We start from the raw sequence: 13,167 nt of genomic DNA, 5'->3' as shown, positions 1-13,167 counted from the left end.
TCCCTGACCTCGTGATCCATCCACCTCAGCTGCCCAACGTGCTAGGATAACAGCTGTGAGCCCCCACACCCGGCCAATTTTGAAAAATTTTTAGTAGACATGCGTCTCCCTGTTACCCAGGCTGGTCTTAAACTCCTAGACTCAAGCAGTTCTCCCGCCTTGACCTCCCAATGTGCTGGGATGATAGGCATGAGCCACTGTGCCTGGCCAATTCATTCTGTTTTAAATGGTTGTCTAGGTTGTTTCAAGGTTTTGGTTATTTCAGTGATGCTGATATGAATATGTTACCTGGTGCACATACCGAGTGTGGAATTGTTGGGTCATAGAGTAGAGATATCTTCCACTTTACTAGTTAATACTATTTTCTTTTCTAAAATGATTGTACCAAATTACCCTTCTACGAGCAGTAGTATCTACAAGATCCTGTTGTTCTACATGCCTGCCAACAATTGGTATTGTAATACTTTTTAATTTTTGCCGAGCTGACAGGTATGGAAGGGAAATCTATTGTGTTGTGACTTGAGGCATTTTAAGATGCTCTGCAGGCTTTTTATTAGATTTCTGCAGTTTCTGTAAACCTTGCCTTCAGTAGCCCCCGCAGTTGGTCCGAGTTCCAGTCCTCCAGTCAAGTCGCTCTGAGTTGGGTTCCCACGGTGCGTTTTAGGCTGTCCAGTGCCGAATCTCACCCCCTAAGAGGACTGCTGCACATGACACACCCAAATAGAAAAACATTCTCCAGGGCGGAGGTTTTTTAGGTATTCCCACAGCAAACTAAGAATACCACATTGTGATTTCAAAGCTCCAAGCAGATCCGTCAAAAGGGGGTGCATGGCAGACGATCAGTTTAAGCAAATTGCTGAGAGTCAGAAGGGCAGTGACGCTGGCAGCCACTGTTTCCTTTCCACAGTTTTCAGCCGCTTGCCTTGTCTCCAGCAAAGCTTCACTAAGTAATTTTCTGAGAACAAAAGGGATTGAAACTTTCTCCTCAAATCGCCTGGTGTTGTCGAATACTCCTGTTTTGTTTTGTTCTGCATGTTCTCCCTCTCGTCTCGTTGGTCCACTGTGATACCGTGATAACCATCTGAGGGCGGCCATTAAGCGGCTTTGCAGTATTCTGAAAATCTTTTACAGAAGCAGCTGCTTGGTATTTTGATAACTTGACCCCACTGTTCTCTTGGCTTAGCTATGGTTTTAAACTTTATTGTAAGTAAACATTCTAAAGAAAAACTGACGCTTGTTTTCAAGGAAAATCATACATAAAGACCAATGTGTAATGACGGACAAAATGGGTGCTGCTGTGGTTGAAAAGATCAGGAAAGGTCTGGACTTCCACCTACCTGCACCACTATCTTCTTCCCCTCCTCCCCCCCCCCCCCCCCCCGCTTTTTTGAGACAGAGTCTCACTCTGTTGCCCAGACTGGAGTGCAATGGCGCGATCTCAGCTTACTGCAACCTCCACCTCCCAGGTTCAAGCAATTCTGTGCCTCAGCCTCCCGAGTAGCTGGGATCACAGGTGTTTGCCACCATGCCCGACTAATTTTTGTAAACATGGGATTTCACCATATTGGCCATGCTGGTCTCAAACTCCTGACCTTGAGTGATCCACCTGCCTCGGCCTTCCAAAGTGATGGGATTATAGGCATGAGCCACCGTGCCTGGCCTTCTTCCCCAGTTTGATAACAGTTGAAAACCACTGACTGATTTAATAAAGTCCAAAGTACTTATTTAAATGTGTAATTTTTTTTTTTTTTTTTTTTTTTTTTTTTTTTTGAGACAGGATCTCACTTCTGTCACCCAGGCTGAAATGCAGTGGCATGATTATGGCTCATTGCAGCCTCCACTTTTTGGGTTCAGGAGATTCTCCCACATTAGGCTCTTTTTTTTTTTTTTTTTTAAGATGGGAGTCTCTGTCACTCAGACTGGAGTACAATGGCACAATCTCAGCTCACTGCAACCTCCGCCTCCTGGATTCAAGTGATTCTCCTTCCTCAGCCTTCTGAGTAGCTGGGATTACAGGCGTCCACCACAACACCTGGCTAATTTTTGTATTTCAGTAGAGACAGGATTTCACCATGCTGGCCAGTGTGGTCTTGAACTCCTGACCTCAAGTGATCTGCCCGCCTCGGCCTCCCAAAGTGCTGAGATTACAGGCATGAGCCACCGCCCCTAGCCGTCCTCAGCCTCTTGAGTAGCTGTCACTACAGGCACATGCCAACAAGCCCGGCTAATTTTTTCTATTTTTGGTAGACACGGGGCCTCGCTGTGTCTCGAACTCCTGGACTCAAGCAGTCTGTCTGCCTCAGCTTCCTAGAGTGCTGGGATTACAGGCATGAACCACTGTGTCCAGCCTAAATGTGTAGTTCTATGTAGAAGAACAAAGCAGATTGGGCTATGAAGGTTAAACAAAATGAATTATGATGGTGCTGAGAGTCTTCACTCGGCATACTTCCTGCCTTTCCTTGTGGAACTTCTCAGTATGAAAAATAAACAAAATCTCACTCAAAATTTCTTGTTCTCCAGCCCAGGACTCTTCCTAATTTATTGTATTATATTTCTTTTTATCCATGAGGACGTTCACATATGCCATCAAGGGATAGATAAATGTTAGTAAGTCTTGGGAGTCATGAAGTTGCTCTGTTCTGTGAAATCGCACAGAACTGATTTCTTTAGAATTTCTCTTTTGCTAAGTGCCAAGTTCCAGTTCCCACCATTGAAAGACCTAATTGATTTGCTCATTTCTTCCTTCTTCTTTATTTATTCTTTCTTTCTTTCCCTCTCTCCCTCCCTCCCATCTCTCCATCCATCCAATTTTGATTGAATACCTGCCATGCTGAATGTCGAATATGATGGTGAATAAGACAGTTATGGTATCTGCCTACCCTCACAAGGCTTAAATCCCTTAAACCAATGTGAGATAATATGGAAGGGATTCTATAAATGATTGTAGACCTATTAATAATACCATAGGTGTGCCCACTTCGCATCTGTCACCAGCATCATTGTTACCACCTACTTCTAGCAACAGAATAAACCTCCTCTTTTTATTTCAACAAAATCTCAGCGTAAGCTTAGTAAAACTAGGGTGGGTTTGATTGAAGGTAAACAGTCCGATTTGTGCCATTCAGCATAAAGTTCCTCTCATGATACCTCTAGGTACCTCCTCATCAGCCCAACTTGAAAGCCACCAACCTTGGCCTCTGCCGTTGGTCTGACATGGTGTCATATTTTGATAATGTATGTAGCTATTCTTCATACACGCTAATGTCTCAGTGGTAAGGACAACTAGGCTAAATGTGTAAATTCAGGCCTCCAGTCCTCATAAACCACAGAAATGGTAACTGGCAGCTTCTTTGTATCTTTTCAGTGTCTAGTTCCAGAGCTCGCTGTCTGCGAGCCACTAGAATGGGACGAGGGAACCCACTTGCTAGGGTTTTCTCCAACTTAATCCCAAAACCTGTGTATCTTACTTCATGTGTCCCAGTTGAGATGCCGAAAACAAAATAATAGCAGAAGTGACCCCTTCGTCCCCTGAAAAGGAGACAGGACAAAGAAATGTAAACACATGTTTGATTAGAGTTGTTTCTGCAAAATTTGGTTAACTTGAAATCATTTAATTATGCTTCACTCCCTGTGGGGACAGGGGGAAATTCCCAGCATTATTCGAGACTAGTGGCACTTTTGCTTCTGGCAGATTTAAATGAGGAAAGTGACTGCATGCATGCACATCCGTGGCCACAGTCTTCATCAGCCCCTTTGTTTGATTTCTCTATTTCTCACGGTGGCTCTGCTCCCGTGATGCCTGCGCACGTGATGCAGCGACACTTGCACAGAGCCAGGCCCACTCGTGTTCTCCTTTGAATTGCCGGAAAGCACTCCGGTTGCTTTTGTATGGCCACATAGGAAACAGCCTAATCCTTAGGATAAAATTGATCCCTGGGTTTAGAGCTCAAGTTTTTAAAGTTTTTCTTCCTACATACATTGATTCAGCTGCCTGTGATTCCCTTATTACCCCTCCATCTCGGTGGATGTCTCATTCTACTTCCTCTCCCCTCTCTTCTCTCTTCTCTAGCACTGTTACCCATTTCCTAGTCAACTCAAGGCCAAAAATGAGATTTTAAAAAGCCAGCAGATATTCAGTAAACTGATAAGATATGTAGAAAGGCCAGATATGATGGGAATTGTCTAGCAGACATATTTTATTTGGCCATCGCAGTGTTTAAAGCATTATTTTCTGGAATTGGGATGACTGGACTTTACAGGTGCTTGCCCATTTTCCAGTCACCCACCTTTGTTGTCTCTCATACTCTGCTTCACATGTTTACATCACTGGCCTGTCTGTAGAGTCAGTCTGGTCCATTGTTGACTTCCGAGGCTTTTCCAATCTGCTTTCCTTGGGAATCTTTTTTTTTTTTTCTTGGAGATAGAGTCTCACTCTGTTGCCCACGCTGGAGCGCAATGGTGTGATCTCAGCTCACTGTAACCTCCGCCTCCTGGGTTGAAGCGTTTCTCCTGCCTCCACCTCCCGAGTAACTGGGACTGCAGGTGTGCACCACCATGCCCAGCTAATTTTTGCATTTTTAGTAGAGACAGGCTTTCACCACATTGGTCAGGCTGGTCTCAAACTCCTGACCTCAGGTGATCCACCCACCTCGGCCTCCTGAATTGCTGGGATTATAGGTGTGAACCACCACGCCCGGCCTTCCTTGGGAATCTTTTGCGTGCAATTAGAATTCTAGAGTATTGGCCAGGCACAGTGGCTCACGCCTGTAATCCCAGCACTTTGGGAGGCCAAGATTGGCGGATCACGAGGTCAGGAGATGGAGACCATCCTGGCTAACATGGTGAAACCTCGTCTCTATTAAAAATACAGAAAGTCAGGCGTGGTGGCAAGCGCCTGTAGTCCCAGCTACTTGGGAGGCTGAGGCAGGAGAATGGTGTGAACCTGGGAGGCGGAGCTTGCAGTGAGCCGGGATCGCACCACTGCACTCCAGCCTGGGTGACAGAGCAAGACTCCATCTTGAAGAAAAAGAATTCTAGAGTATTATAAAAGACTACTACTATTGCTATTTTGTAGGTGTCCCAATCAAATGAGAGAGATTCTTAAAGCACATGAAAGATATAAATACAGCACTCATTTACAGAAAGCATTTTAGGAAAATTAGAGTTATAGCTGGGAATGACATGATGCCAACCAATAAATCTTAATAATTGACAAAAGCATTCAGTACACTGTGTATAACTATGTGAATTTTGTTTGGGAAATTGATTCTGGTTTGGAGCTTTAGCTTGTTCATAGGGTTCTTAGAGCTATAGGATGACTTGATAGTGAGGCTTTTGTGTCCCTGTTCTCAGGTGTCAGCCTTCCTTTCCAATTCTTATACTTGTTTCGATATTACCTGTTTTACCAAGTACAGCCACACACATCAGTATGGATGGATTTCACAAACATACCAGGAAGAACTAATCATTTGGACTATGGACACGTCTGCCTTTGGGGTTCACCTGACAAATAGTGCTGACATTCTTTTAATAAAATTCTCTCTTTCTCCCCCCCCCCCGCCCCGCCCCCCAATTTTTCAGCAGATATATGGAGTGATCACTCATTTCAGACTGATCCAGATTTGCCGCCTGGCTGGAAAAGAGTCAGTGACATTGCCGGGACCTATTATTGGCACATCCCAACAGGAACGACTCAGTGGGAACGGCCCGTCTCCATCCCAGCAGATCTCCAGGGTTCTAGGAAAGGGTCACTTAGTTCTGTAACGCCATCTCCCACCCCAGAGAACGAGGTAAAACGGAGTGTCTTTTTACCAGCTTAGTAGAATAGATGTAACTTGTGGTTTCTCTTTACACTGGTTGCTTCTGCCCCAACAGGTCATCAAGGTAAGCTTTTTGATTATTGTGCATGTTGCATTTGAAATCTCAGTAATGCTTCCTCTTAGTAAATAGTGTTAATATCCATCTTTCAGGGATGTTTTTATTTTTTAATGGCTTTTGGTCTCTTGAAACAGCATTCCAGGTACAGAAAGCAAGAGGGGCTGATTAATGAGAAGTGGTTAAGATTCTCTAGGGCTCACTGAGGCAGTACTTTACTCTGCAGGTACCATTGCATGGTGCTGGCTCCATAAAATATTTACACACAGAAGAACATCTCTTGGCCAGACGTATTATAATTACTGCGTATCTTATTAGCCTTGGGCTCATTTGATAGCGTGGAGGGAATGTCTGCAAGAATAACCCTGGAGAGCCCTCAGATGCTTAATTTCTATTTTTAAAAATCTGTTTATTTAGTAGAAGTGACATTATTTTAGAAACAATTAACAGCATAAATTTCTGCTGTCCCTGAGGAAGAAATCTGGATGTTTAAACAAAGAATTGAGGCATTAAAAAAATGTCATTGTGGTGTTTATTAGTATAAGGATCCCCACAGTGAACTTTTGTGAATCCCGAAAGCGAACTATTCAAGAGAATTAGAGTTGGAGAAGGTCACAATTAAGTAGTGACTTCTTTTGACCCCTGACACCCAGGCATTTCTGCCCCTTTCTGACCACAGTCCTTGGTTCTTTGAACAAGCCCATCTTCTTTTGCCTTGAGGCATGAGGGCATTAGAACTACTGTGGAAGCTTCTTTATCTGTTTGCAATAGATATCACCCTTCCTGTTTTTAAAAGTAGACAATGTCTTATTTCCTAAATCTTTGATTATGTACTTGTTCTTCTCTGGGAGGTGGTAAGCCTTATATTCTCATCACATTCCTGCTGTTAGAGGGCTTTGGTCTCTCATTTACCCAGCCTGGACCTCAGATTCTCCAACTTGAAAGTGATGGTCTGGGGCAGCCATACCCTCATTGGTAGGCAAGGACTTTGGTTTACCTGTGCCATGCCGTGGTCATCAGGCACATGCTTCAGGACTGCTGAACCCCATATAGGGCTTTGTTGCTTATCACTGGGCAATTTTAACAACTTTTTATTGAAGCATAATAATTCCTACTCCCTGGGCAATTTTTGTTCAGCCTTTTGTTCATCTTGCATTAGGTGTGCTGGGGGATAAAGATGAACCAACACCGTCTCAGCCCTCAAGGAGTTTGGTATGGAGAGGAGTCCTCTTCCTGTCCCCACCCAGTTGGATCCTGGGATTCCCCCTGTACCACAGTGGGGGCCTCCTAGAAGCCGAGCCGGCCAGGATCAGTCTCTGTTCTCACTAAGGCATAGACGTGCTCTCCCTTTCTTATTTGTACACCTTTTCTCTTGGCATCTCAGTGGGCAAGAATCTTTCTCCATTCCTCTATTCCAAGCCTATAACCATTTTCATTTCCCTATTCCAAACCTTTAGCCATCTTCCCAGCCAGAGAGTGCCCTATAGCCAGAGAACACCAGGGTGTGAAGGCACCATTTGGTGCCAGCATTCATATGTTACAGACAGGGACACTGAGGTGTAGAGAGGCCAGTGGCCCACGGTGGCAGCTCTGGGCCTAGAGCTCAGAGTTCCTGAATCCTCCCAGATCCTAGGTCAGAGGTCTTCTCACTTAGCTCCCCTGGCTTTGGGATTTCAACCTGCTCTGCTTCCTCACTGTCCCAGATTGGGGAGATTGGACTGACTTTGAGAGACAGTTTTTGTGCCATGAATCTCCAGTCCTCTGCATCTGGCAGTGGTGAAGTCCTTTGTAAAGGCTGCCTGCAGAGACCCAGGCGGGGGTGTGTGGACTCCAAGGAGGGCATCCTGAGGCTTACGGAGCTCAGAGTTGCATTTCTTTGATTAACACGTTAGCCTTTTGTTTCCGTGATTTGGGCAGAAGTCTTGGGAAGAATGCAGCACAGGTGGGTGCTGGCTCTGGGGAAAACTGCCAGGTAGCAGAGTGCATCTCTCCCCTTCCTGGGGCCCATTTTTGCCTACTCTTTCCCCTCTCTGTGCCTGCATCGTACCCCTTGCTAACTACTGCCCAGGGCCCCTCCCAGGCTCAGAAGGGCACACCCTTGGCACCTCCTGCCCTGGAGTTCAGTGTTCCCCCCCAACAGCCCCGCTGCTCGGCCTCCTCACTGCTCTTAAAAATCTGTTGTGGTTTTCAGGGTATTTTCCTAGACATCATTTCATCTGATCTTCTCAGGAGTCTCCTGAGGCAGAGAAGTCAGCTGGTATGTTCTCCATTTAAGGAAAGAGGTAACTGAGACTCAATGAGTTAAGTGTCCCTCCGTTGGGGTTAGGGTGGGATGTATCCAGTTCCCTGACTCCAGACCCCAGGACTCTAGAGCCCGAGGACTCTGAGAATCTCCACCTTCTATCAGTTCCATTCCTCTCTTCTGCTGCTCACTGTACCATTTGTATTGACAAAGGCTTATCCCTCCGTGGAAGCTGGTTAAAGGTGCATATTTTTAGAAGTTTCAGAGACAGGGACTCATATCCAGCATTCTCAGAAAGCAACAGGGCAAAAGTCTTCAGGCTGACCTTTCAGTTGTTCCCATAATACACGTGTTTCTCCCCCTACATAAGGTCCTCCGTTAAGTCAAAGAACCAAGCAGATTTAAAAGGAAATAAATAAGTCATAGAGGCAAAGAGTTGAGCAGATAGAAGAGGAATAGGAGAATTGGGGAAAAGACTTAGCCTGCCACGTACGCTGAGGTGCAGACCCTGACACCAATATTAAACCAGAGGCACTAAGAGAAATCAAATATTTACAGTCCAGGCTAATGCCTTAACTCTTTACTCCCCATAAAACCCTTATGTGGTCAGGTGCTGCAGCTCACGCCTGTAATCCCAGCGCTTTGGGAGGCCTAGGCAGGAGAATCACTTGAGACCAGGAGTTGAGGAGCAGCCTGGACAACATAGCAAGACCCCATCTCTACAAAAAAAAAAAAGATTTTAAATTAGCCAGGTGTGGTGGTATGTGCCTGTAGCCCACGCTACTTAGGAGGCTGAGGCAGGAAGATCACTTGAACCCAGAAATTTGAGGCTGCAGGTGAGCTATGATCACACCATAGCACTCCAGCCTGGATAACAGGGTAAAACCCTGTCTCTTAAAACAAACAAACAAACAAAAAACACACCAAAATCCTTACGTATCTGGTACTATAGTTGTCTTTCTCATTTTACATTTGACACTGAGAGACAGAGAGGTTGAGGAGTTTGGGCAAGACACACAGCTAATACATGGTAGAGTCAAGCTTGAGTTCAGGTCTCCTGGCCCCCATTTCGACCCCGAACTTCACAATATCATATGTCTGGGAGGCTTGGAGACTCTTGAATCCCTTTAACTCACCCTAAGGGAGGCTGTGTCACATGTGGAGCCTTCTAGAAAATGACCTTTCTTAATATCATTGTCTCAGGTGCTAATGACAGTTGAAGAGAAGTGATTATTTTTCTAACACCATTTCTTTGGTTCCTAAATAGAATCTATTTCAACCAATTTCAAAGCATGAGAAGAGAGCAAAATCTCAAGGGACAGAAGAAGCTTGTAATATGTTGTGTTAGAAATGCATATTTTATTCAGCTTTTTTCTGAGCTGGCTTCAAAAAAAAAAAAGAATCAAATAACTAAGTGCTAAATCTGTTGACTAGGCTTCACAAAAGTTTAGAACTGAAGGCTTCCTTACAGTTTGAAAATTTTACATTTCACATTCCAAAGTTCACTTGGGAGGTGTTAAGCACAGTGGATAATGTTTCCGCTGCATATGCCAGCAGTATTTTTGAAAGTTTATAAACTGGCCAGGAAGCATTTGCTGCTGAAATTTAGCACGTGGTGCTCCTCCCCGCCCAAACCATTTATTTGTTCCAAATTACCTTGCAGACTGCTTGGATGTTGAATTTTAGAACGGAGAGCCACACAAAATATTTTTATGAATATCCATTGGCTTGTGGCCAAGTCTTCCCATCTTTTCAAATGAAGGTGTTTTGGTCTTCCTACAGAAGAAAGTATGGAGAAGGCGGGTCTGAAGCTCGAGAAAATGAATTGTTGCTCAAACTGTGGTTTCCTCTTGGTCCTAAATCAGCCTGTTCTTATGAAGTGCTCACAGCCTCACGGGCGTCATGAGAGCCTAACCCCCCCCCCCAGGAGGGTGCCCAGTGGAATACCTTAAGCCTGTGTATTCTCATATACATGTAGAAATAAGATGACAACATAAAAGGGCCATTCTGCCATCATTTTTCTGAACTTCTTCACTCAGTCAAGTAATCATGACATTGAGTGCTGGAAGGAATCTTGGAGCAGGGCCTGTTGAATGTGCAGGCCGTATTTCTCAGCCAGTGAGCCGAGGAATGGTGCCAGGAGAACCTCTGGGGATCACAGAATGGGATGGGGCCTGGGAACCTTTGCATAAGCTCTCCAAGTGATTTATGCTGAGTAAGTAGGACAGCAGGTCCTCTAATGACTATAGCCTCCCTATTTTTATTTGCATGTCACTTCCTCAAAAATTATTGGCCTCACCCCATTGTCTGCCCAGAGCTACTGCTCTTACCCCATTGCTTTGAAAGCCCTGTATTCTATCATGTCCCATTGTAGTGTTGTTACCTGTGGTATGTCACTTTCCCACTAGGAAGCTCCTTGGTGGTCGGGACCTGTTCTCCTCATCCTGTGCACAGGGCCCAGTACATGACGACATTCATTAACTATTTGCTGAATGAAAAAATAAATCAGCTGCATAGCCAAGGAAGCTGTTAGTTGATCTGTTGCAATGACAAAGCCAGCCCTCGTTCTCCTGGCCCCCTCTACATTGTAGTTTCTGCATTGCACTGCTGCTCACAGAGACTGATTTAATTGCACAAACCAGTTTACTAGTTTGATTTTTTTTTTAACTTCTCTGAATTATGTTTGTGTGATTAAACCATAATGCTGTAATCTTCTGATAGGGTGGGCAGATGGCTTAAGCCCAGGACTTTCTCTACTAAAAATACAAAATTTAGCTGGCATGGTGATGCATGCCCTGTAGTCCCAGCAACTTGAGAGGCTGAGGTGAGAGGATCAGTTGAGCTCAGGAGGTGGAGGTTGCAGTGAGATCATGCCACTGCTCTCCAGCCTTGGTGACAGAGCAAGGCCCTGTCTTAAAAAGAAAAACTGTACACATATAAACTGATAAAACACCAATGACATTGCCTGCCGTAGTCCTTGGAATTCCAGGTTTTCTGCCATTTACTATCAAGGCCACACTTAATCAAGGGTCAAGCCTTGACAAAATGGCATTGAGAGGCATGATTCGTAACCCTTTGTATTCCCCAAACTGCTTTTTCTTTCGTGGAAAGAGTAGATCGTAAGGAAACTCATTTGCAGGGCACCCTCGGGCAGCCAGTCCCTGTGCTAAGAGCTAACATTCTGGATCTCACTTTGTCTGCACATTGATGGGAGGCCTTCTTAGTCCTGTTTGATATGGGAGGGAGTTGAGGTCAAAGAGCAAGTAAGAACAGAGACAGAATTTGAACCCCAGCATTCCAGCAAGCAATGTGTCTTTATTCATTTTCTGATGCTTACAACAGAATACCTGAAACTGGGTAATTTATAAAGATAAGGAATGTATTTCTTATGGTTACAGAGGCTGAAAAGTCCAAGGCCGAGAGACTGCATCTGATGAGGGCCTTCTTGCTGGTGGGGACTCTCTGCAGAGCCCTGAGTGGGTGCAGGGCATGACATGGTGAGAGAGCTGAGCATGCCAGCTCAGGTCTCTCTTCCTCTTCTGATAAAGCCACCAGTCCCACTCTCATGATAACCCGTGAATCCATGGGTGAATTAATCCACTTATGAGGGCAGCGCCTCTTAAAGGCCCCACTTCTGAATACTGCAGCATTGGTGTTTAAATTTCGATGCGAGTTTTGTAGTGGACAGACATTCAAACCATTGCATTGTATTAGCTTCAGAACTTCTCAAGTGCACACAGAGATGATATGATTATAGCTTCTGTCACTGCCACTGTGGAATGTTTTAGTGCTTTTCCTCTCTACCCAGTTCTCAGCAGGTTCAACCCTCCACTCTTGCCCCCTGGTTTGCATTTTGCTACCACTTCGTAGAGATTTTCTTAGCATCGTAGAGAAAGTCCCCTGGTAGGGACATACCCAGCCCCTGAGACTTAGTCTTTAAGAGCACTCTGTTGATATTGTCAAAGAATCAACTCCATTTTTGGCCTTTTTCCAGCTGAAAGATAATGCATCATTTTTGTTTGCTATGTGGAATTGCTTTCCAAGACCCCAGAAGAGAAACGTGGAAGAAGAAAACTCTCAGTAGTCAAGGTTATATGATCGGATTCCCTCCTTACTGGGTCCAGCCTCACACAGCTTCTGTGTGGTGCTCAAGGGGTTTGAGGAGTGCCATACCCCGGGCATTGGGTCAGTCCCCCTAGACACACTGTCTCTGAGGAGCTAAGGCTCCAAGGCTCTCCCAGAACTGAGCAGGATCAAGTAATCAGAGAAGGGAGGTTGCAGCCTGGACAAGGTCAGGACAAGCACCAGGAGGGTGTCCCAGCTATGACTGTGGTACCAGAATGTCACTCGGCTGTGCAAGGCTTTAGCTGCATTGCCTGGAGGGTTACCAGGCTCATGGAAGCTTGTTGCTCATAGAAGATGGTCCCTGTTGGTCCGTTACCACCTCTTTCCCCATCTTTGTGTTTGTCTTACCTGAGGCATATTGTCCAACTTGCCTTTTCCCCTTTTATTGTTTTTCTCTTTGTCTCTCCTCTTCCTCCTTCATCTCTCCCACCCCTACGGGGGTGGATACAGACTTGCTGTAGAACCAAAGAATCTCTGTTGGGTTGTGCTTTTTTAAAAATTTGTTAACGAAAAATTATTAGCAAAACTTATTAGCCAAATATAGAAAATATTCTCTCTTCTTAATTAAAAAAGTTAGATGAATAGACCATGTAATTCTTAAAATTTAAGACAAAGTGACTTTGTCTTTCATTGACTTTAATTTTTTAAAAAAGAAAAATTATGGTCACTTATACATTGGAGAAAGTTTGTCATATTCGATGTAAATGAATAGTTGTAAATATAGGAGGGGAAAAAAGATCTTTGGCCCAGTCATAACATATATAATGCCAGTTTCCATTTCCTTACTGAGTTTTGTGCTAAAGGATTTCCTTAAGAGTGCCCACGTTAAGTTTTTGTAAAATCACTATACAGAGCCTTTGTTTATTTAAATCTGTAAAAGGTGATTGTTGGACATTTGCCATCTAACTCATGTTTCCATAACACGA

The 13,167-nt window shown here is 44.6% G+C and overlaps 1 protein-coding gene across 38 annotated transcripts in view; it reads left to right on the top strand.

Annotated features, from left to right (window-relative positions):
- Window positions 1–13,167, top strand: part of APBB2 (amyloid beta precursor protein binding family B member 2) — a 401,712-nt gene that overhangs the window by 264,307 nt on the left and 124,238 nt on the right. For 24 of the 38 annotated variants that reach the window (XM_063808767.1, XM_063808781.1, XM_063808769.1 and 21 more), the window contains one exon: window positions 5,581–5,789. In XM_063808767.1, coding sequence (XP_063664837.1) covers window positions 5,581–5,789 — 209 coding nt within the window. The remainder of the gene's footprint in view (window positions 1–5,580; window positions 5,790–13,167) is intronic. The other 14 variants (XM_063808776.1, XM_063808773.1, XM_024356076.3 and 11 more) reach the window with 1 other exon arrangement.

The sequence above is a fragment of the Pan troglodytes genome, chromosome 3, assembly GCF_028858775.2.
Source record: "Pan troglodytes isolate AG18354 chromosome 3, NHGRI_mPanTro3-v2.0_pri, whole genome shotgun sequence".
Lineage (NCBI taxonomy): Eukaryota > Metazoa > Chordata > Mammalia > Primates > Hominidae > Pan > Pan troglodytes.
Note: the sequence above shows the minus strand (reverse complement) of the source record. Positions and strands in the feature narration are given on the sequence as shown.